At 49.0% G+C, this 24,984-nt stretch overlaps 1 protein-coding gene across 1 annotated transcript in view; it reads left to right on the forward strand.

Moving 5' to 3' along the window:
• Positions 1-24,984, forward strand: part of CLPB (ClpB family mitochondrial disaggregase) — a 148,362-nt gene that overhangs the window by 117,929 nt on the left and 5,449 nt on the right. The window contains exons 7-11 of the mRNA XM_060104923.1: positions 2,785-2,899; positions 13,631-13,708; positions 14,971-15,026; positions 21,893-21,937; positions 22,313-22,474. Coding sequence (XP_059960906.1) covers positions 2,785-2,899; positions 13,631-13,708; positions 14,971-15,026; positions 21,893-21,937; positions 22,313-22,474 — 456 coding nt within the window. The remainder of the gene's footprint in view (positions 1-2,784; positions 2,900-13,630; positions 13,709-14,970; positions 15,027-21,892; positions 21,938-22,312; positions 22,475-24,984) is intronic.

The following is a 24,984-nucleotide window of genomic DNA, read 5'->3' on the forward strand; positions in this document are numbered from 1 at the left end:
TAACTAGTAAGTGGATTAGGCGAGGTCTAAATTCACATCTTTCTGGAGCAAAGCTGCTTCTTTCTGCCACACTGTGTGCCCCACTGTGAGCCAGAAGAGGAGTCAAACTCCAGATGGGGACTACTATAAGAATTCAGTGAGACACTACATATAAAGTGCTGAGTACAGTGCCTGGCACACAGCAGCTCTTCCACAAACGGTAGTTACCTCATTCGGTTGGCAACATGTATTGACTCCTTCTGTGAGTAGGGCCCTATGCTAGGTGCTGGAGCTATAGCAATGAATAAAACATGGGCTTTGTCACTACGGACCTCATGTGTGGAGTAAGGAGACATAAACAGTCAGTTAAATAAGTGCTCTGGAGGTCCCGGGGCCAGGGCAACAGGCTCCTTAGACAATTTGGTATTTAAACTGAGATCACTTAGAGGTAGGTGGGAATAGAGAAGACTGTTGTGCTGAGGGAGCAGTGTGAGCAAAAGGCCCAGAGGCAGGAATACCCATCCCTGAGGGGAAGTGATGAAACAGACCTAACAAACCCTCGGAGGCCAGCTTCCTTCTGCAGCCAAACTGACTATGAGCTGGCCAGGCAGCTGGCCAGTGCTATACCAGCAGGTATGTGTGCATCTCACCATCAGAGCCTTCCACCCCAGTGGACTCAAGTGCTGAGAGGGGCTGGGTGGACAGGGGGGAGGAGGCAGATATATGGCTGGAGTCGGCAGAGCCAGGTGATGTATGTGGCGCCTGAGGGAGCTGCACGATGATGCGCTGGATTCCAACCAGCAAGTGTTGCTCCGCTGGGATCGGCGCCGAATTATTGCTCCGTATGAAACCCCAGAACTGATGGGAGCTTTCAGTTACAGACTTATAGCAACAGCCGAAATTGGATTGTTTGCTATTTATTTTTTTTAACTTCTGTCAAGGTCACTACCTTAACAGGAAAACACTGCCCAAGCAGCAGGTATTTTTCATCCACTCTCTGCAAGAGCAATCTGCAGCCACAGCTTTTGTGACACGGCCATACCTTGGCAGCTCGCTTTCTAGAAAGCTGTCAGTATTACAGGGGCCCTAGGGGAAAGAAGCCTCCTGAAGACCCAGGTCTTTCCATCCCACTTCAAGACCTGCTTCCTTCCCCCACCCTCCATCCCCTGGCCTCCATAAATGCTTTATCATCAGACCCACACACTCACCCCTCCTTGCCCAGTCTCCAGATAGTCCCACAGCTCCCACCTAGCCCAGTATTCCAGCTCCTTCAAGCCTCCTGTCTCCCAGGATTGTTCCATGCTTTATGTATCCTTCCCTTCTCTGTGCTCCTACACCACCCAGTCTGGCTGTTAATTTCTCTTTATATCTGTCATCAGCTTCATTTTTGAAAATATTCACCAGATGCCTCCACTGTACCAGGACCCGTGCCGGGAATAGCAGTGAGTAAAAGTCAGTGCCTACCCTCAGGGGGCTCATAATTGACCTGGAAGACAGAATCACACACATACAACAAACTGGTTTTCAAGTAATTTTTTTTTAGTGCTAGGTACAAGGCTAGAAATAGGCACACATGCTTTGGAACCATGAGAGAAATGGCTAATTCTGCCTGAGTAGTGTTTGTATACAGACCCTGCCTCACCTCCCCTGCCCAACTTTGAGCTCCCTGAGAGCAAGGCCTGGCTCTCCTCTTCCCCCTCACAGCAGGACCAAGCTCGGGCCTCCTCCGTCTGCCTTTTCTGAAATGGACCAAGCTGGAGGCCAGACACATGCGAGGCACTCAGCATCATCTAAACCTCCCAGGGGGCACGGTATAATCCTCCTCCTCCTTCCCCCTGCCCCACCTTTCCATCATTGCATGCACAGGGCCAGGCACACAGCAATTGCTGAATAGTTGTGTTTAATAGAAATGCAGTATCATTGAAGTAGAGGGTGTTTGTAGCTCTGGTTTAAAAACCAAAATGGTTTTCAAGAGAATAGGTGGAGGACTTCCCTGGTGGTGCAGTGGTTAAGTATCCGCCTGCCAATGCAGGGGTCACGGGTTCGAGCCCTGGTCTGGGAAGATCCGACGTGTCGTGGAACAACTAAGCCGGTGCGCCACCACTACTAAGCCTGCGCTCTAGAGCCCATGGACCACAACTACTGAAGCCCGCACGCCTAGAGCCCATGCTCCGCAACAAGAGAAGCCACCTCAATGAGAAGCCCACACACCGCAACGAAGAGTAGCCCCCGCTCACCACAACTAAAAGAAAGCTCGCACGCAGCAACAAGGACCCAATACAGCCAAAAATAAAATAAATAAATAAATAAATTTATAAAGAAAAAGGGGATAAGTGGAAAAGGAAAGGAACCTATATTTGTAAGCACTCGGTGCACATCAGCCATGATGCTAGGCACATTCTCTATACATTATCATATTTAATCCCCAATTTACAGAGGAGAAAACTGGGGCAAAGTAACTTGCTCCAGGTAATGAGCACATCTTGTAAGTGATAGAGCTGAGATTCGAACCAAATCTTCTGTCAGACGCCAGAGTCAAGGGTTAATTTCCTAGCAGTACTTACTAGCAGGGTGAGGCAGGACCCCTGAGCAGTGGCCACCCGAGGTAGGGAGATGAGGTGAGGCCTGGGTCGAGGGGCAGGGGGAGGACTGGGCCAGCCTCCAGTGGTCATGAGCCAGAGCCGTGCATCAGGACCCCCAGAGGAAAAAACCTGTGTTTTTTCCCCCCCTGGGTTGGGGGATAGAATGAAACTAGGATCCTCCTGGGCCCAGCACTCCTGAGCCACCTTCCCTCTCTCCCCACAGTACCAGGAGAAGCAGCGGAAACGTGAGGCCGAGGAACGGCGCCGCTTTCCCCTGGAGCAGCGGCTGAAGGAGCACATCATTGGCCAGGAGAGTGCCATCGCCACAGTAGGTGCTGGTGAGTATGCGAGATGCTGGCCCGCGCCAAAAAGGGCAAGGAAGCTCGCGGTCTGCCCCAATGAGCTGTAGTCCTGCTGTCTCCATGCTGGGGAGAAGTGGCTAATGATATTAGAACGTAACATTTGTTGAGTACTTCCTATGTTCCAGGCAGTGTTCTAGGCTCTTTGCATATGTTGTGTCATTTAGTCTTTACAGCAACCCTATGAGGTTGGTGCCATTAAATTCCTCTTTTACAGATGAGGAAGCTGAGAGCACTTCAGTGATGTGCTCAAGGCTGCTTTCGTATGCTTTGAATTTAACTCTGACCTTCGTCTGGTCTACTGCCCCCACCCCACCCCCATTTTTCAGGTGGGGAAACTGAGACTCAGAGAGAAACAGGAGTTTGTCCATCACTAGTAATGTAGCAGCTGAGCCAGAACTAGAACTTTTATCTTCTGTCTCCCAGCACAGGACTCTGTCACACTTCAGTATAATTTGTCAGCAGCTGGCTCAATTTTGGGGAAAATATTCTGAACAAGTCTTGAGTGCCTTCTTCTCCACCTCAGAAGTTCTTTCTGTCCGATACTTTGACCCCTGGGGGCTAGACTGCCTGCTGGTGTAACTCCTAATCTAATGGCCCTCCTCCCCATGCAGATCCCACTAGAGAGATATATCAAACTGAGATTCTGCTCAGGATGGTGGCCTCACTATTGTTCCTCTACTCAGGTGCATGACTCCCTGAGGGTGACCTCAGACAGGTGAGGTAAGGTCAGTGGAACCCTATGCCTGGCTTAGACAAGGGGTATCCCCCAGGGCAGTGGTTCTCAAAGTGGTCTCTGGACCAGCAGCACCAGCATCCTCTGGGAACTTGTTAGAAATGTAGATCTGAGGCCTCAGCCCAGACCTATGGAATAAGAAGTTCCAGCAGGGGGCCCCAGAAATCTGTGGGTTTTGTTTTTTTGGGGTTATTTTTTAATTTTTTTTTTTTTGGCCATGCCATGCAGCTTATGGGATCTTAGTTCTCCGACCAAGGATTGAACCCAGGCCCTTGTCAGTGAAAGCACAGAGTCCTAACCACTGGGCCCCCAGGGAATTCCCCAGAAATCTGTGTTTTAACAGGCCCTGCAGGCAATCTGATGCTCAGCTCAAGTTTAAAAACCTCTTTCCGGGACTTCCCTGGAGGTCCAATGGTTAGGACTCTGCGCTTCCACTGCAGAGGGTACAGGTTCAATCCCTGGTCGGGGACTGGGATCCTGTGTGCCACGTGGCTGGGCCAAAAAAAAAAAAAAAAAGGAAATTAAAAACCTCTTCCCTATGATGTCGTGGTCAGTCCCACTCACATGTTGCTTCTAGTGCTGCATCTAGTCCCACCAGATGCAGCCCAGTGACTGCCAAGGCCAGCACCAGTTCTGCTCGCCAGTAAAAAAGGAGATATGAGTCTGATATTGTGGTGCCCCTCTGGAACATTCTGGAGTGGCCTTGTCAGCCCTAGGAAACCTATTAGGGGAGTCATTGAACAATGAAGGCAGTCACCCCTGTGACACCAAGCCCAGCCCAATCTCCATCATCCTCACACACCAGTGGGACTGTTAATTTCTCTTTATATCTGTCATCAACTTCATTTTTGCAAGTATTCACCAGATGCCTCACACACCAGTAGGATCGTGAGCCCCTCATCAGGGGCCTGACCATCAGTGAATAAGAGGAGCCCATAGGGACTTCCCTGGTGGCACAGTGGGTAAGACTCCGTGCTCCCAATGCAGGGGGCCCGGGTTCAATCCCTGGTCAGGGAACTAGAGCCCACATGCATGCTGCAACTAAGAATTCACATGCCATAACTAAGGAGCGCACTTGCCACAACTGAGGAGCCAGCAAGCTGCAACTAAGGAGCCCTGGAGCTGCAACTAAGGAGTACGCCTGCCACAACTAAGGAGTCCACATGCTGCAACTAAGGAGCTGGCGAGCTGCAACTAAGGAGCCCACCTGCTGCAACTAAGAAGACCCAGTACAACCAAAATTAATTAATTAATTTTTTAAAAAAAAGAGAAGCCCATAGACCAGAGCTGCCTCACCAGGTAGAGGTCAGAAGGCTGCCTGCAGGCACACACAGGAGCCAGGGAAAGCTTTAATGAATACACAAGTTCCTGCTACTCAGGCCCAGACCACACCAGGCTGCCCTTTTGGGTCTGGATACAGACAGCCACCCTCAGCCACCACCTTGGAGGTGGCAACACCCCACTTTGTGTCTGAGGTAGAGGGAAAGGAGACCTGGGAGCTCTTGAGCTGAAGAAGAGAGGAGGAGGAGCCCATGGGAGGGACAGATGACATAGCAGAGATCTGAGAAAGCATATCCTGCTGGAGTCTCATGTCCACTTGGGCCAGAACTGCAGCTGCCATCATGATATTTTCCCCCCACTTCTTACACAGCCCTTTCCCAGCAGGTTGCCTGCTCCTCTTACCTCCTGCTACTCACCAGCTTCTCAAGCCCATAAGCTATGAAGCTCCCAGAAGTAGGTGGGGGGAGAGGGAGGATCAACTAGGGCTCAAATCGTAGGTGGGCCACTTACCAGCTGTGCAACTCAGGCTGGTCATTCAGCTTCTTTGAGCATCAGTTTCCTCATCTCTGTACCGGGGAGCCAAATCCAGGACTGTCAGACTGTAAAGCACATGCTCCTTCCAGTATGAACCAGATAGCACTCAACAAAATCTAGTCCCCTTCCTCAAGATGTTTACCACCTAGGGTTGGGTACTGTGCTCTATAGGTCAGGCCCACAGTTATTTCCTTCAACCCAGGACTTATCCCTAGTCCCAGCCCCAGACTGGCCTCTTCCCCTGGTCCTACATCACCTTTTCTGTCCCTGCCCTTGGCCCAGAGCAGGAGTAGATGATTCTACTCCCCACCTCCTAGAAGCTGTCAGAATGTCTGCCCCGAGTGCTTCCTTCTACCCAAAGCTCCATTCTGTCACCCGAACTGCCTCAGATCTGGAGGCAGATCCTTGTCCTGTGGTATGTAGGTTGACCCTGCTATGGCTCCAGTGATGCTGGAAAAGATACAGAGGCCGTGGATGGCTTGGGCTGCGGGGTTGGTATGTTCTCTTCCATTTGTAAGGCAGTAACTGTGCACCCACCTTGCTAGAGGCCCTGCATCCAGGGATCACACTGATAATAGATTGTGTTCGGCTACCAACTCAGGTGAAGCATGAGGCACTCTTTGGGTTGGAATTTGTGGCAGGTAAGCAGCAGCCAGTGCCTCAGGACCTCAAGACTGAAGTAGGTGCAGGAGAGGGAGGTGGATCGAGAGGGTAGGCCAGACCTCCCTGAGTCCTCTAGGCTAGTGTCAGATGTGTGCTGGGGGCTGGCTGGGTGGAGCCTGGCACCCCAGGGGTACCACGAGGATGGGCAGGCAGAGAAGTGCCGCAGAATGAATTGATTTGATAAATGGCCATTTATTACCCTCACGAATTGACTGAAACCAATTTCGGTCACATCAACCCCTGGTAAGTGCTGGGATATTGATTTGTGCAAAGTAATACAGTGAATTTATCAGTGTGATCCCCAGCTGCAGGGCTTCTAGCAAGGCTGGCGCACAGTTACCGCCTTACAAATGGAGGAGATAAAGCACCAGCCCCATAGCCCAGGCCCCCATGGCCTCTCTGGTCTTCTGGGGTCACTGGAGCCAAAGCAGGGCCAACCTACAGACCACAAGCCAGAGCACTGACATTGAAAGTGAGGCTCTCCATCCAGAATTCAGAGCCGTTCTTGATCATGGGGAAGGGGAGGATGCCTGTTCTATTGGGCAGACCTCCTAGGAGCTCAGAGCCTCTGTGCCCCACCATCCTCAGAAACGCAAGCAGTTGTCTGTTCAGCCCATTCAGACCTAGACTCCGCCCCCCTCCTCCAACCCACCCGCCTCCCGTGTTCCTACCTCAGTAAAGGCACTACCGTTCCTTGGTCTCCTAAATAGAAACTTAGGTGTTTCCTTGGTCCTTCCCTCCCCCTCCCCCCTCTCAGCCCATCAAGTTCAATCGCTGTAACTCTGTTCTTCTCCCCTCTGTTCCTAATTCTGCTGCCCCAGCTCAGGAGCTCAGTATCTCCCATGTGAACCAAGCAGTGGCCTCCTCACCGGTGTCTCTGCCTCCTTTTCTTTCCCTATAATCACTTCTCCCCAGCTAGAGTCAGCTTTGTAAAGTATAGGGGGGAAAAAAAAACTGTTTAAAATCTTTGAGTGGCTGCCCTAGCCTGGCATACAAGGCCCACCCCTGCTGCTCCCCCTCCTCAGTTGCCCCCACCCGTCCCCACTTGACACTGCACAAAACAGCTGCTTCTGCTGCCCTGCATGTGCTGTGTTCATCTCCTGCCTGCATTTGTTGATGCTGCCCTCTCTGCTTGTAATTCCCTTTCTTCTGGCCCCTTCCCCACCCCAGCCCTGCCCATCTCCCACACTCGGGCTGGTTTTTACTTATCCTAACTCAGTTCAGGAGCAATAGACTGTAGACTCCTGAGGGCAGAGACCATGACTGAATCATTTTTGTTCCCATGTCCTGGCACAGCACTCTGCTCGAAGTAGATGCTTAGTGAAGTTTGTCAGATTAATTATTTGGGTATGGCCCTTTGTCCATCTCTGTGATGTGCTCTGAGGAAAGAAGAGAAGCTGTAAGCCTGCTTTCTAGTTGTTCACAAGCATACTAGGAATGTGACTGTAGCGAAATAGTTAATTACAACACCCGTACTACTCAGCCTTTGACCCCTTTTCCCCAGACCTGCTCCAAGAAGCTTTTTCTGGGCAGCAGGTCATCCTGCACACCCTGTCGCTTCCTCTGACCAGGGGCCTGTCCCCAGAACCCATTGCATCTGGTCCCAGTTGACTCAAGCCCATGAACTCCCCCGGGAAGCTCTACCATCTTGACTGCTCTTCCAAGGTCTGGCCCGAATTCAGAATCTCAACATCAGCCATGTGCACACAGTAGGCGCACCATCCTGTCTTGTGCTCCATGTCCCTCTTTGACTAATCCAAAAATGTAATCTTCCTAAGCACTGCACCTTTCTGGACCCTCCCTTGGAGTCCTGTTTCTAATCTGAGAAATACATCCAGGTCATCCCTGAGTTGTAGAGAGGCAGTGACTGATTTAGAAAACTTCTTACAGTTCCACTTCCCCGCCTCACCACTTCAGGTGTCCCTCCCGTGCGCCTGCCATTCTTATTGTCTGGACTGCCCTGCCCTTCCACTCACCTGCCAGGACCCTCAACACCCAGGCCTCCTCCAGGAAGCCTTCCTTAGCCCTCCACCTGGGTGCGGGGCCCTTTCTCTGGGCTTCTGTGGACATCTTTTAAAACTGAACTTACCACATGGCATTAGTTTGTATGTCTTTCTCCCTCCCAAGGTCAGGAACTACCTCTCATTCAGGTCTGTTTCCCCAGGGTTGGTACACAGGTGTGTAAAAGGTTGAACTCAAGTGAACTCAAATGAACAAAGTCTGAGACCATCTTGACATTCTGCCTCTCCTCAGCACAGATTCTGATCTCAGCCTCTTTCTGGAAGGGTGTCAGTCTTCCCTTCAGGGATCCCTTACCTCACAGCATGCACATAGGCACATATAATCGGTGGGCTCAACGAAAGCTGTTTTTTGCAATTTTAATACGTAACCCCTTAGTAGCAATAGTTTGTCTTCAGAAAGACTAATCCTTAAAGACTAAGAAGAGAACTCTCTCTCATCATCCACCAAACCCAAGGCACCAGTATCCACTCAGTCAGCATACGTTTCTTGAGCTGTGCTCCTCAAACCTATAATCTTAGATAGGAAATTGCTAATAGACATTTAGATGACTCAGCCATGGAGTCCCTCTGAAGGACAGGTTTCCCTAGGAGGTGGCACAAGCATGGAACAAACACGTTCCAGTTAGGTTAAAAAAATCTCTCCCTTGGGACTTCCCTGGTGGCGCAGTGGTTAAGAATCCGCCTCCCAATGCAGGGGACACGGATTTGAGCCCTGGTCCGGGAAGATCCCACATGCCGTGGAGCAACTAAGCCCGTGTGCCACAACTACTGAGCCCACGTGCTGCAACTGCTGAAGCCTGCGCGCCTGGAGCCCGTGCTCCTCAACAAGAGAAGCCACTGCAGTGAGGGGCCCATGCACCGCAGCGAAGAGTGGCCCCCACTCGCCACAACTAGGGAAAGCCCGCGTGCAGCAACAAAGACCCAATGCAGCCAAAAATTAATAAATTAATTTTTAAAAATAAATTAATAATTTTTTTTAAAAAAGGCCCACTTGGCCAATGGGTGTAAACATTTAAAAAAAAAAATCTCTCCCACTGCATCACCAGAACTTACCAGGAAAGAAGAGTCAGCCTGCCCAGACTCCCCCAGAACCTTGAGCTAGATGGAGGCAAAGGCCTGGCATGGGAGGAGGAGGCAGTGCTTTTGTCTCACTTTGGTTTTGCACACGCCAGGGCTTTCCTCTGGAATGTCCCTTCATACCCAGACTGCCTGGCCATCTCTCCCTCATACTTCAGGCACAAATGGCTCTTCCCACACTTATCCCAGTTGCTCCCATCCCACTTGGAACCCACAGTTTTCATAGCAGCGTTCAACCAAAAGGCACAAACCTTGTTTTAGGCTTCTTTGTAGGTGCCCCAGCACTCAACACAGAGCTTTTTTGCTGAACAAATGAATAAGGCTCCCTGGAGAGAGGTTAAGAAGAGAGTGGAAACCTTATTCACCCAAGGGTAGTAGTAGTAGTAGTAGTAGTAACCAGTTGAAGCCATAAGAGACTCTTGGGTCTAGGCCTCACTCTTCTCTGTAAAATGGGAGTTGAAGTGTCAGTTATTTTCCCCTGTGATTCCAGAAAAACCAAGAATTAATTCATTTAGTCAGCACACATTAAACCAGTGATGGGCAAGAGTCCCTCAGGAAATAGAATGCTTAGCACATGCACCCACGGAATACACAGATTGGGGCACACCCTCCCCCTGATACGAGGGCAGAGACAGATGAAACCTGTTCCACTGCCCCTCTTTGAGCCTCAGTCTCTTCTTCTGTGAAATGGAGATAATGTCTACTATGAATTATTGTAAGGATGAAAGAGAGATCTGTAAAACAGCAAAGCTAATGGCAGCTGCCACTACTGCTGCTATGACTACCATTATTTTTATTATTATTCCATTCTTTGCAACTTATAAAATACTATAGCCATTAACTCATTTTAATCTTCATGTGGGGCTGACTGAGCATGTATGGCTCTTCCCATTTTATAGATGAAGAAACCAAGCCTCTAAATCAGTAAGTGTTTTACTCAGTCAATCAACTAAGTGGCAGAGCCAGGACTCCAAACTAGGTCCTATAACTCCTGCCCTCTCCACCATACTGCCCCATAGATGAACATAGGAGTTAATGGAGCAGATGTGATGTGGTGGAGTAAACAGGAAAGAGTTGTTGCAGGTGAGACTTAGGATGGTCTGGTAGTGGTTGACATGGTCAGGAGAAGACGTTCTGGTAAGGGGAAGAACCCAGCAAGGAGGCCCTGGAGCTGGCTCAGCATGTGGAGAGGCTGCCAAGCCTGTTGGAGCTTTCAGAGATGGGACTGGCCAGAGAAGGGGCTGAGCTGCCTGCTCAGGGGACCTGACACCATCTCAAGCTAAGAGAGCAGTGGTCAGGATATGGTCAGGGGCAGGGGCTCCTGAGGCCATGTATGGAATGGCTGAGCCAGCCAGACTGGAAGACTGCAGCGTGGTGGCTTTCCAGGTTAGGTGAGGGAATGAGGAGATGTTGTGGTAGGGGAGAGCCAACTCCTTTCTCTAAACTCCTGAAGCACCAGTTCATGCTCAGGAGCTAGCCAGAGCCAGGGTTAAAGCCCAGGTTCATTTATTTACCTGTGTAACCTTGAGCAGGTCACCTAACTTCTTTATATATATTTCCTCGTCTGTAAAATGAGAATCAAGTTACCTGCCCTGCCAGCCTCATGGGTTCATAACCAGCCTCAAATGAAGTTATGTCTACAGAAGTTCTTTACAGACTCTGAAGTGCTAGCAGAGGAAGTTGCTGCATTTGCTTGTCCACAGTGAGAGCACCGATACCTGTGGCCACATCCCAAATGGGCCTATCCAGGTCTCTGTCTGTCCCAGCCTCTGCCCCAGCCTGACAGAACCCTGAGGCACCCAGCCTTGGTCCTCAGCCACCCTGCCAACCACACACCCCAGGGCCCGCCTTCCCCAGTCTTTCCTAGCTGCTTCCATTTTTCATTCTGTCGGACGCCATCTGCTTGGCCATTTTTCTCTTCAGATATTATTAGAAATATCCAGAGTTGTAATTGTTTAATGGTTGGCATTTTGCCTGTTTCACGGGGAGCCCAGATCAAGCCCACGCCAGACTCATGCCCTGGGTCTGGCAGAATTGACCAGGGACAGCTGTGCAGTGGAGTCTGCTTGGCATTATAAAGAGCTCTCTCCAAGGTGCATTATTAGAAAAGAAGGGGGAAAAGATGGCCCCTGGCATAATCCAATTCCACATTCTCCGTGGTGTTTTTGAACTGCATAGCCCAGAGGCATGCAGCTCTTGGTGGGCTGGGAAGCTTCCTGAAAGAGAAGTCAAGATCAGAACCTCAGGTTCATGACACCTGGGGAACCCTGGTCCCCCAGGCCAAATACCTCCACAAATACCCCCATGAAGCCTGAATCCAGTTTTTGCTCAGCTTCTTTCCAACCTAGATTCTCAACTTAGCCAACTTTTGGAAGAGTGTGACTCCTTTCATATGACCCCTTCTCTCACCCTTGCCTCAACACACATCCACACATAATGTTCACAGAAGTCTAGCCTTTGCCATTTTACAGTATCTCCACCTCCCCAAATACCCCCACCCACAGGGTCTTGTTTCTGTCAGGACACTGGGGGCTCCCTCTCACCAGGCTGGGACTTCTCCATCTTCATCCCCAGCCTTCAGATACCTATGAGGCCTGTGGATTCCCATCATGGCCAGGCCTTCCAGAGGACCAAGCCAGTCAGTTTAGAGATGATCTGAGACCTAGCCCAAGGGAGAGGTTAGACTGAGTATTTTCTCAGGCCCCTCTCAGGAGTCTCAGGGAGTATCTCCCAGGCAGGCAGAGTGGCTAGTCTGGTGTCCGTGAGGTTGCACAGTTTCTTTTTCTGCTGAGGCCAGAACTAGAAAGTATCTTAGGTAGAAGCACTAGAGATTGAGGTGAGAAAGCCCACAGTGTGGACCTGAACTCCTAAGACAGGAATTCGAGACCTCTTTGATCTGATCCCACCCACAAGTACTCATGTTCATTCCTGTCTCTCCACCTCTGTCATGCTGCGGCTTTTGCCCCCTCCAGATCCCACCCAGTCTCTGTGATCTGTCGTCAGTCCCACTTCTTCCAAAAGCCTTCCCTGATCTCTCCAGCCGCTTCTTTGAAACCCAACCACACAGATTATACCACACAGTGTAGAATTTAGGATCTTTGCACCTCAAGAATGGACAATGCTTCCCTAAGACTGTCAACTCTTCCTCCATTGACTTGGTTTCCATGCCTTGTCCTCTGACATACATCCGTTTGCTCATCTCCCCTCAACACTCTGGGGACCAGATCATATATGCTGTTCCATCTGCAGGATGACCTTGACATTGCACAATGGTCTCTCCCCTTCCTTCTTCTGACGGCCGTGATTCCGTTTAATGCAACCCAAATTGATACTAGCTTTTGTAAGTAACCATCTGTGACAAAAAAAGAAGACAGGTTTGGAGATGCAACTCTACCATCTCCACCAGTCAGCTGGTAATCTACTAGTTGTGTGACTTGGGCAGATCTCTTTATCTCTTGTTTCAGTTGCCTGTTCAGTATGATGGAGTTGAAAATAATATTTTCCACTCAGGGTATGGGTCTTGAGTAATAAAATGTTGGCGATTTTTCCATTGGGCCTAGCAGATAGCATGTTTAATAAATGATTCTTCTGATGGTTCTGCCTCATTCTGTTCCTACTCTTATACTTGAGTGACGCTTCTGAGCCTGACTCTCCCACTCTGTGGTTGGGCACTTAATTTCCTCATCTTGCACAGAGAACCCTTGAAGAGGAGAGGTCAGCACTCACTCTAGCAGAGCTGAGCCCCAGGGAACCTAGTACATGTTTATTCCCCTTCCCCCACCTCTGCCCAGTGGAGGCCATGTTGGCGGAGGTGCTAACCAGGTGGCTCACCCTTCCGTGCCCTGAGCTCCACACTACCCTTCATTGGCTTCCAGAAAGTGCATTTGGCTGTATTTCGTAACAGCAGACAAGACCTTAGTTCCCCCAAATGGGAAAGAGTTCAGAGCTCACACTCCAGATCCCCAAGGGCCTGCCATGGGCTTCTGCCTCTCCCATTTGCATAGGAGCAGGCTCAGACTCCCACCAGTGGTGAGTAGATGGGTTACCAGTGGAGAGCTAAAGTTCCTCTCGAATTCTCCTTCACCAGCCCCCCACCCCCTTCACCTCCATTCACCATCCACCCGCCTTTCAGTTTCCTTGGCAACGCTGAGTGCTCATCCTGGAAAACTTTATCCGAAATCTGCTCTGGGCAGCCTTCCAAATCCATGCTAACCTGATTAGGTGTCTCTAGGGGCCTTGCCAGCTAATCAGATTAGGCAGCACTAATGGTAGTGAGGACTTTGAGTGGGCGCAGAGCAGTAAAACATATTGTATACTTAGTGATAATTATCCTGCCTTTTGTGTCATTGATTTATCTGCCTCCCTCCCTGTCCTCCCATCTTATGTGTTTGGCCACAGCGATCCGGAGGAAGGAGAATGGCTGGTACGACGAAGAACACCCTCTGGTCTTCCTCTTCCTGGGATCATCTGGAATAGGTAACTGGGAGTAGATCAGCCTGTGGGGAAGGAGAGCTGGGGGAGCCCCAGCTGCTAAGGGCCAGAGTCACACGACCCACCTCTCATTCAAATCTACCTCCCAAAACAACTGCCTCCAAATTACAGAGCCAGCAAGAGGATCATCTGTTACATTAGGAACAGCTGGAATTATGCCCCTCCCTCTGGAAGCTGTGGTGCAGGGCCTACTTCACCTGGAAGGCCAGGCCCTTGGGGTCCTGTGAGTCCTGGTCCAGCCGCTCTGCAACCCCAGAGGCTGCCGTGTAGGAACTGAACCACCTCCACTGCCCAGTGCACCAGCCTTATCTAGTGTAGCCTGAGACATAACCCTCTAGGAAGCTAAAGAAAGCCCCTGATGGCCAGCACAGTGCTAAGTGCATAGCAAAATTGGTTGCAGTGAAATGGGTTGGGGATTTTTATAGCCATTTGGGCTGGATTATCTGAGGCATTCTCACCCCCTCACTCTCTGCCCTCACAGATATTTCCCACTGCCACCACCACACCACCATCACCTCCCGTTGTCTTTTTTTTTTTCTCTCTCTCCCATTGTCTTGATAGGGAATTTCATGCATCTGTTGCCTCCTCTTCCCCTCTCAGCATCTTCATGGGTGCTCCCTCAGATGTAGGGTCCCAAAGGGTTACCATTACCTCACATGATACTATAGAACTTGACCCATGCCAGATAGTGACTTCCAAAGGCTTGACGGTCATGCCAAATGGCCCTTCAGAGCCACCCCTTCAGTATTATCATTCCTACTTTATGTTACAAAGCAAGTTACTGTGAAGCCAAGGAGAGGTGCTTTTTATCCTCTCCCAGCCTCTATTTGGCCTGTGGCTCCAGGGCCTGGCTGGATGGCAAGACCGTGGGTGTCCAGAGAGATACAGTGCAGTGAGCCAGGAGGTCAGGGTGCTCCTAGGACAGGCAAGGTTTATGCTGGGCTTCAAGGGACAGGTCGGCTCTGGATTGTAAGAGTCAACCTCTCACTCTTAGGATGCTGCTGTAGAGAAAAGGTTTCAGTCCCCATCCACAAAAAAATCAAGATGCAATGCAGACTTTGATTCTGGTCCCAGCTTTACCATTAATTCCCTTGGTGACTTTGAGACAGTCACTGACCCTCTCTGAGCCTCAACATTCCCATCCATAACATACATTATTTCCAGCATCCATGCATTTCTAATATGCTTTCATCACAGGAGATAGTCATCTGGTCCTAACCCAACACTTCTCTTTTCCTTCTTACTAGGAAAAACAGAACTGGCCAAGCAGACAGCCAAATATATGCACAAAGATGCCAAAAAGGTAAGGGCTGGGATCTACGCCCGATTGGCAGGCCATGGAGAGCTTACCACTCCTGCTAACCCAAAAAATCCTGGGCTCCCTGAATCTGGCAATAGCCAATCAAAAAGATGGGCCCTGGCCCAGGAAGCAGGCCTCAGCTATGGCCCCAACTTGGCCACCAGTTGCTCCAGGGATTTGGGCAAGTTATTCAACCTCTTTGTGCCTCAATTTCTTCATCTGAAATAGGATGAATAATCCTTACCCTGCCTGACTCTTGAGGCACTTGGGAGAACCCAGTGAGATTCATTTATACAACATTTCTAAGCGTCTACTCTGTGCCAGGTATTGTACTAGATCCTGATAATACGGCGTTCATTAAGACACTCCCCTGCCCTGAGGAGCTCAGTCTTGAGGGGGAGACAGCTTTAGAAACATATCACTACTGTCCAGTGCCATCAAGGGCATGCTAGAGGGAGTCTCAGACCTGTAGGAGAAAAGTAGAAATAAGAGGATTTGCTTTTCTCCATTCTACATGAGCTTTTGAACATGATTTCTTAATGCCCTAAGCTATGAGGTAGTCACAGTCCCCTTTTTCCCATGACCCAGAGGCCTGGATTCTCCATAGGACAGGGCTGTGCCCATCCCCTTGTTCAGACTCTGGCTTTCCAAGGCCTGCTCAGTTTGACTTTCTAGACTGACAGGAAATACTTTCACACAGAGAGAAATGTCAGAGCAGTCCTTGGAGATTGCAGAAACATTTCAACTTAAAGCCACACATTCTTCTTCCTACTGGCCTTCCCAGTGTGGAGGCATCGCAGGTTGCCCACGACCCTGGGTGTCCTTGCCTACTTTCTGTGGAAAGCCTCCCCAGCTGAGGTGATGAAGAATTGCCCAAGCCTCCGCCAGCCAAACTGCCAGCAACAGAGTCCTGGCCACCTCCTATCCTGCTTTTGCCTAGCTCCCCCTTCACCACCTCCCTGAGGGCCTGGCAGCCACAGAAACAAGGTAGCTCAGGCTGTGTCCTTCTGAGCCGCATTCATAGCCCCCTTCTACTGACTCTGCCAGTAGCTGTCTGTGAGCTGTCTCAACCAAAGCTAGAGCAGACCCACTCAACAGGCAGGCAGGCAAGAAGCAGCGCATGGCATGTTAATATGCTCCAGCCGAAATAGCATTTTTAAGACAATTCATCAGGTTGGCAGCGATTGAAACAATTAGCACTCTGGAAAGGGCCATAAACTAGCAAGACTATTAGGGAAGATGCAGTTACGGGCAGGAACCACCTGATTAGGGATGAAGAATTCCGAGTGGTTTAATTTTAATACTGTCAGAAAGGTTAATATTTAATTACAAATCATAATCTCCTTATCCAAGCTGTCTTAATATGTCTTCATACGCAGTGGAAGTAGAAGGAAGGTATCTGCTGACTTGCTGGTGTAGAAAGGAGAAGGGGCTTGATGAAAGACTGATGATGCAAGTCATTTTTCAGTTGGAGCATCTAAACAAGAGGCAGATTTCCACCAGTGCAGGGTGTCCTGAAAGCTGATGATGGCATCCTTCACTACATGCCTCACCTAGGAGACGGAGTTAACACCATCACCACTTGGAGGCAGTGGCCTGGGTGATCCAGGCTCTGGAGTCAGCCATTCCTTGGCGCAGGTCCTACTGGTCCTAGACGGGTTGCTTTACCCCTCTTAAGTTTCAGCTCTTGCCTCAAAGTGAAGCTAATCAGTCCTGTGTCTAAGGTTGTCGTGAGCATCAAGTGAGATACTATGAATCACAGAGAACACAGGTTCTAGTACCCAGTAAGTGCCTGATCCCTTGTCTTATATTTATTCATCACTCTGTACTTTCCACAGCAGTACTCCCATCCATTGTCTTATTTTATCCTATAAGGAAGATAGCATAAATGCTAAATCAGACCCACTTTTTAGATGAGAGAACTGAGAGCCTACAGCGTTAAGCATCCAAAGTCACCTGTTAGGGGAAGAAGTAAAATCAGAATCCAGTCTCTCAACTCTTCTCTCAGAACTGTTGTTCTCAGCCACAAGAGGAGGCTAGATTATAAACTTGTCCATTTGTCTCCATGTCACATAGGGAGATGAGAGGCATGAGAAGCCCAATATAACCATGTATTTTATTTTTAAATCATAGTTGTTGCTTCTATAAAACTTCTACCTTCACCAGCCCTGAGGACCAACTCATTACAGCATCTATGTCTAGCATAGACATTCTCTGGACATGCAACAGGCATGTTTGAAACCTGCCTTCAAAATCTGAGGGTTCTGGGCTTCCCTGGTGGCACAGTGATTGGGGATCCGCCTGCCAATGCAGGGGACAAGGGTTCAAGCCCTGGTCCGGGAGGTTCCCATATGCTGCGGAGCAGTGAAGCCCGTGCACCACAACTACTGGTCCTGCACTCTGGAGCCCACGAGCCACAACTACAGAAGCCCACGTGCCTGGAGCCCGTGCTCCGCAACAAGAGAAGCCACCGCAATGAGAAGCCTACGCACCACAACCGAGAGTAGCCCCTGCTCGCGGCAACTAGAGAAAGCATGCATGCAGCAGGGAAGACCCAACGCAGCCAAAAATTAATTAATTAATTAATTAATTAAATTAAAAAACAAAAACAAAACAACAAAATCTGAGGGTTCTGGACTGTAACCTGTCTAACCAGGGTACCTGACGTCACCAGGACCCACGGAGTGATGTGTGGGAAGTGTCATATACGGGATCCAGTGTAAAGGAGGACTGAGCACTGACCTGGGAGTCAGTGACTTGAATTCGAGTTCTGGCTCTCTGATCCTTAGTTTCCTCATTTGTAAAGAGCCACAATACCTCCAGACCTGGCTGCCTCACAAGGACTTGTTTGCACATTTTTATAATTTCTTTTTTATTATTATTATTTATTTATTTATTTTTGGCTGTGTTGGGTCTTCATTGCTGCGCGCGGGGGCTACTCTTCGTTGCAGTGTGCGGGCTTCTCATTGTTGCGGCTTCTCTTGTTGCGGAGCACAGGCTCTAGGCACGTGGGCTTCAGTAGTTGCGGCACGTGGGCTCAGTAGTTGTGGCTTGCAGGCTCAATAATTGTGGCATATGGGCTCAGTTGCTCCATGGCATGTGAGATCTTCCCAGACCAGGGCTCAAACCTGTGTCCCCTGCCTTGGCAGGTGGATTCTTAACCACTGCACCACCAGGGAAGTCCTATAATTTCTTTACCAGACTTGTGAGCTTATTATTTTTCTCTCATTAACCTCTACTATTTCCCCCAAATTGAGCAGCTTTGTTAACTCTCATTATTAGGGTTAATAATCCTTGAGAAAAAACCTTAATGGCATTCTGTGATTTCATCCTGAAGTAGGGTAGTGAAGCCCTAAAGACTGCAGTTATAGTGGCAGTATGATGAAGGGATCAAGAGCAGGGCTCTGAGTCCAATGCTAAACTACTCTGTGGAGTTGGCTGAGATCTCTGTTTACATCAGTTTTCTCATCTGTAAAATGGATTCAATAATGGTGCCTGTCTCATTGGATTATTATGAAGGTTAAGTGAGATAATGATGTAAAATGCTAAACACCATTCTTGGCACATAGTAAGCAATCAGTACATGTTAGATATAATTGTTATTATTGTTGCCTCACTTCTAGATAACCCTAAGGTAAGATCATTTGAAACCAAAATTATTCCAGCCAAGAAAATCAAGCCCTTAGATTTGTTGAGAGTTACTCAGCAAATCAGTAGAAGGACTAGGATAAGAACCCAGGTAATTTGACATAAGCGTAAGTGAGCACTGAAGTCTGTACTCCCTGTTACCTTGGAGCATTGATTGACACTGGTTCTGGACACAAAGCTCAGAACCCTTCAAATGAAGATGCCAAGAGCCCAACTGATTGATGGAGTGGGAAATATGAGGCAGGAGAGTATAGTGGCTAAGAGCACAGGCTTGGAGCCAGATTGTCAAGCTTGAGTGACCTTGGGCAAGTTAATCTGTGGCTCGGTTTTCTCATCTGTAAGGTGGGAATGATAATAGTACTTTTACCTCATAGACTTACACACATTCTAAGCCCTTGATAGCTTGCTTATTTAGAACATCGCCGGACACATAGTAAGCGCCCAGTGAGTGTCACCTATTATCCAGATACCCATCTCATGGCTTCCAGCTCATTGCTCCCTCTGGGCAGCACTCCCCATGTCTATCTTCCCACGCTTCCTGAAGCCAGTGTTTCTCTTGGCTGAGCTGCCTGGGTCCCTCTGAAGATGCTTGCTGGCTAATGCTGCATGTCCTCTGATAACAGTGATCACCCCCTCATGACCTTAAGAACTTCTTCAAGGCCTTTCCCACCTCTTGGATTAGGTCCTCTCCTCAGGCCATAACATAAAGGAGAAACAGCGAGAGGGCATAAGGGCCTGAGTATATAGGAAGAAACTGCAGCTCCAAAAGGGAAGGCAGCCAAGGCCACACAGATAGTGGAGAACTGGGGCTGGAAGCCAAGCCTGGGGCTCTTTCTGCCACCCTGTACCTCACGTACAGAGTGACAGGACAGAGAAAAAAATAGAATACATCACAGACTGAATTTCTGGCCAGCAACCGAACTACAGTATAGCCTGGATTTCAGACATAGCTACCTCCCTCTCAGGGTCTTGGCACGCCCTCCCTCATCCCCAGCTCTCAGGAGAAGCATAGGCAGTGGGTGCATTCTCTTAGATGGAAGCATGTGCCAGTAGGAGAGGATCCTGAGGAGTCTCTGGGGAACCCTGATCTGGGTGGAGAGACAGGGCCTCTGAATGCCCTTATAATGCCCTAAATCCCTAAATTCTTCATGAAAAGGCATGGGCATTCTGCTTGTTTTAACTCTCAAATCCCACTCCAGAGGGTGTGCTCTTCCCCTGGGGCTAATTATGGTCGGGCCTCACCCCAGGGGGCCAGTTCCCTGGAAATCAGCCCTAGGCCCAACCATGGAGAGAGAAGGGCTGCAAGCTACATTCTGGATAGCTCTTAAATGAAGTGAAAACATATAAAGAAATGAGAAAGATTTATTAGTTTAAAAGAAAAGTAGGGGGCTTCCCTGGTGGCACAGTGGTTGAGAGTCTGCCTGCTGATGCAGGGGACATGGGTTCGTGCCCCGGTCCAGGAAGATCCCACGTGCCACGGAGTGGCTAGGTCCATGAGCCATGGCCTCTGAGCCTGCACGTCCGGAGCCTGTGCTCCACAATGGGAGAGGCCACAACAGTGGGAGAGGCCCCAACAGTGAGAGAGGCCCGCGTACCGCAAAAAAAAAAAGAAAAAAGTAGGGACTTCCCTGGTGGTGCAGTGGTTAAGAATCCGCCTGCCAATGCAGGGGACACGGGTTTGATCCCTGGCCTAGGAAGATCCCACATGCTGTGGAGCACCTGGGCCCATGTGCCACAATTAGCCTGCACTCTAGAGCCCGCGAGCCACAACTACTGAAGCCCACGTGCCTAGAGCCCATGCTCCACAACAAGAGAAGCCACCACTATAAGAAACCTGCGCACTGCAACAGAGTAGCCCCTGCTCGCCACAATTAGAGAAAGCCTGCACACAGCAGCGAAGGCCCAACGCAGCCAAGAAATAAATAAAATAAATTTATTTTTTTTAAACTGTGATTAAAAAAAATTTTTTTAAATAAATTGGTGCAACCACTGTGAAGAACAGTATGGAGGTTCCTTAAAAAACTAAAAATAGAGTTACCGTATGTCGCAGCAATCCCACTCCTGGGCATATATCCAGAAAAGACGAAAACTCCAATTCGAAAAGATACATGCAACCCAGTGATCATTGCAGCACTATTTACAATAGCCAAGACATGGAAGCAACCTAAATGTCCATTGACAGATGAATGGATAAAGAAGATGTGGTACATATATACAATGGAATACTACTCAGCCATAAAAAAGAATGAAATAATGCCATTTGCAGCAACATGGATGGACCTAGAGATTATCATACTAAGTGAAGTAAGTCAGACAGAGACAAATATTGTATGATACCCTTATATGTGGACACTAAAAAAATGATACAAATGAACTTGTTTATGAAACAGAAATAGACTCTCAGATGTAGAAAACAAACTCATGGTTACCAAAGGAGGAAGGGGGAGAGGATAAGTTAGTAGTTTGGGATTAACATATACACACTACTATGTGTAAAAAAGGTAAGTAACAAGGACCTACTGTATAGCATGGGGAACTGTATTCAATATCTTGTAATAATCTGTAATGGAAAAGAATCTGAAAAAGAATATATATATATATATATATATATATATATATATATATATATATATATATATATATATGGGTGTATGTATGTATAACTGAATCACTTTGCTGTACACCTAAAACTAACACAACTTTGTAAATCAACTATACTTAAAAAAAAGAAAAAGGGGCATGTGCCCACATAGACTTGCAAAGTTGAGGGCACCATGGAGCTGTCTGGGTGCTTGTTGCTCCCCTCCATCTCATCATGATCCCACGCTGATGGTGACTGACTTTGTCCATGTCAGCGTGCCCCATTTGGGTGCTTCTAGAGAACAGAGACATAGCTCCAGTGCTTGGCACACACAGTGTGCCCTCAGGAAATGTGGGATGAGTGGATGATGTGGTGATCAGACCCAGTAGAAGCCTGAAAAAGACATTCCAAGCCAGATTTAAGGCAGGAACACGGCTTGGGTTTATTAAGGTAGGGCATGAGGGAATCGTGGGGGATGAGTAGACAGGAAAAGGAGGCAAGGAACCAGAAAAAACTATATCATGAAAATGGGATAGAAAATCTTGGCTTGGTGTGGCTTAAAAGCCGGAATATATTTGAGATCTCTCCTCCTGAGCCCTTCCCCCTGCCTTCTTCAAATGGACTGCTTGTTTCCACACAGGGTTTCATCAGGCTAGACATGTCTGAGTTCCAGGAGCGGCATGAGGTGAGTGAGAGTCCTTGGTGAAGTGTGGTTTGGAGAGCCTGTCAACAGGGCTCTGCCTGGCTATTTTGATGTGACTTGTCGATTAGGCCTGAGATAATTCCAGCAGCCTTGGGATTTGTCCTTTGCGGGGAGCATATGTACACAGCAGGGTCAGTGATCTGTTTTGCATACGATTTGCTCTGAAGATTAAACACAGAAAAGATCATCTGCTGTCCCATCACAGCAGGATTCCTTCCACCCAAAGAGACAACCTGATTGTCCTTGTTGAGACAGGCAATCTTAACAGTATATAAAGCCATCTTACCCTTGCATGTCCCATATTGGAAACTAAAAGCATAGAAAGGCCTTCCTAACTTATTTCCTTCCTTCCATCAGGTGGCCAAGTTTATTGGGTCCCCACCTGGCTATATTGGCCATGAGGAGGGTGGCCAGCTGACCAAGAAGCTGAAGCAGTGCCCCAACGCTGTGGTGCTCTTCGATGAGGTGGACAAAGCCCATCCAGATGTGCTCACCATCATGCTGCAGCTGTTTGATGAGGTGCAAGTCAGCTTGGGCCGGGATGGAGTTGGGGACACCTGTAGGTATGGGGGGCTGTGAACAGCAGGACCCAGGGGCCCAATATTGAACATTCTTCAAGTTTCTGCTTCCTCGTGTGTACGTTCAGTCACTTAGCAGGTGTGGCTTCACCCCCTCTCTGGACCAGGGCCCAGACTGGGCACCCAAGGAAGACCAGCACTGCCCAAGAGTTGAAATGTGGCTGCCCAGACTACCTTCAAAAGAGACAGAATGGGACAGGGGTGCCAGGGGGGAGAGAGAGAGCTGAATTTTTAGTTCTAGCTCTGCTCCGTGTCTAGGCATCAGGGACCTCGTGTGACACACAAGGAGGCTGGATGCAATCAGCTCCAGGAACCTTTCTGCTCAGACAGTTCCTCTCCTCCCTGCGTCAACCATCATCCTCACCAGGTCTTTAAAACGCCAGTGACGCTGCTGCTGTCTGTGATGATGACCATGATGATGGAATGGTGGTGCCCTGGTTCATGGAACCGTCTTCTCTTGAGGAGCTCCAGGCTGGTCACAAGCAAGGACAGTCTCCCTCTTAACTGGTGAAGTGAGCTCTAAATGAGAACAACTTCCTCTTTTTCAGCACAGTCTATGTAATAGGCCTGTGCTAAAGACTTTACAGGCGTTCTTGCTAATCATCACAATAGCCAGGCAAGGTACAAATCATTTGTTACAGATGAAGAAACTGAGGTTCAGCGAGGTTATAAATGACTTGCCCAAGGCCACAGAGCTACTGTGTGGAAGAGCCAGAAATGGGCTGCAGATACATCTGGTCCAAGAGCCCCAGTTCTCCCCATCTGTACCAGTCCTTATCTTGAGCAAGTGAGGGAGAGCTTATGATCGTGGGAGGGGCTGCCATCCACCTTTTCCAGGGGTCCTGCAGAACTGGGGATGAGGCCTCCCATCTGCTCCCATGCAGGGACTGTATTAGCCAGCACATGGCTGGATGGAGTCCAGCTCACCTTTCCACTTAGTCCCCTCCAGCCCTGGGAAAATGGAAAGAGGTTTGCTTCCCATGTCAAAGTTCACTAACGAAGTGCAGGAATGGATACCCCTGGGCCAAATAGCACATCAGGTACGAAGCCAGGAAGAACCAGATCCAAATGTCCCCACAGCTGCCCACTGCCTGTCCCACCTGGCCCAGCATCCTTGCCCCTGCCCCAGTTTATTGCTCTCTTCCTAGGCTCTCATCTGCTCCCTGTCTCGAGACCCACCCCCCACCCCCACTGAGGAATGAAGGCCAAGCCTTCAAAGGTCACATATTCTGTTTCCCGCACCTGTGCTCTGAGACCCACCCCCACCCCCACCCCCGCTGCCGCCTTCTAGCCTCTTGATGGGATTCAGGTACACAGCTGTGGACCAGACCCAAACCTAACCTCTGGGAACTCCCTACCTAGCAGACAGCAGAAAGGAGATGTGATAAAGTTGACATTTTTGTACTTTGTGTGCAAGGCATTGTTATTGCATGTATGAACTCCTTTAATCCTCCCAGAAGGAGGATTGGTTCCCAGAAGATGGTTATTATTACTGACTCCATGTAACAAATGTAGAAACTGAAGTAAAGTGAGACAACTAATTCACCCATGGTCACACAGTTGGGAAGAGGAAATCCAGGATTTGAACCCAGGCAGTCCAGTTCCAGAGCCTGCAGCTTAAATAGTAACTACCATGCAGCCAAGGCCAAAAGAGAACAGTAGATCTGGAGTGAAGCATTCACAGGAAGGGAGAGCCCAGCTTAGGGAAGGTGAGCACAGCAGCCTGTTTGGCCTCTCACTTCCCTGGAGAGGTTCCTGGTCCAGAAAGAGGGAAGGCAACTGCTGACAGAAATACAACCAACCCCACCTGGAAAATGCTTACCACCCCCGTGTGTAAACCCTGTCCACCCCTCCCCTGCTGCTGTCACTCCACTGACTACCTTGGAGAGTTGATAATAACTCCTTCCTACAGCTCCCAACAACCTGCTACAGTTTCTGATGTTTGTGCCCTTGGTTCCATTGACCAAAGCTGCCATCTAAGTTTACTTAGCCAGATTTATGCATGTTTGCTTCTTGAGGACAGAGACCTTGTCTCACTCCAACCATTCCCAGAATCCACAGCGCCAGGAGAAATGCCCTGTTGACTAACTTAATTCAGTAGTAATTCAGCAAACCTTCCAAGGATGAATAAGTATTTGCCAGGTGAACAGAGTGGAGAAGGGCCGGCAGTAGACACCCAGTGTGCAGAAGCACAGGAGCATGAGGCAGCCTGGTATATGCAGAGAACTACAGCTGTTCAGTATTGATCGACTGCAGAGGGAAAGTGAGAATAGAATGGTGGAGATAGGTGGATAAGGTAGACAGGGGCAGGTTAGAATGCCAGGCAGAGGAGAGTGGATTTTTTTGGTGAATAGTAAGAAGACTTTAAAGACTTTAGGCAAGAGAGAAATATGATCAGGTTTTCACTTTATAAAGATCCTGTAGGCAGCAGTGAGCAAATGGACTAGAAGG

The sequence above is a fragment of the Mesoplodon densirostris genome, chromosome 7 (genome assembly GCF_025265405.1).
Source record: "Mesoplodon densirostris isolate mMesDen1 chromosome 7, mMesDen1 primary haplotype, whole genome shotgun sequence".
Taxonomy (NCBI): domain Eukaryota; kingdom Metazoa; phylum Chordata; class Mammalia; order Artiodactyla; family Ziphiidae; genus Mesoplodon; species Mesoplodon densirostris.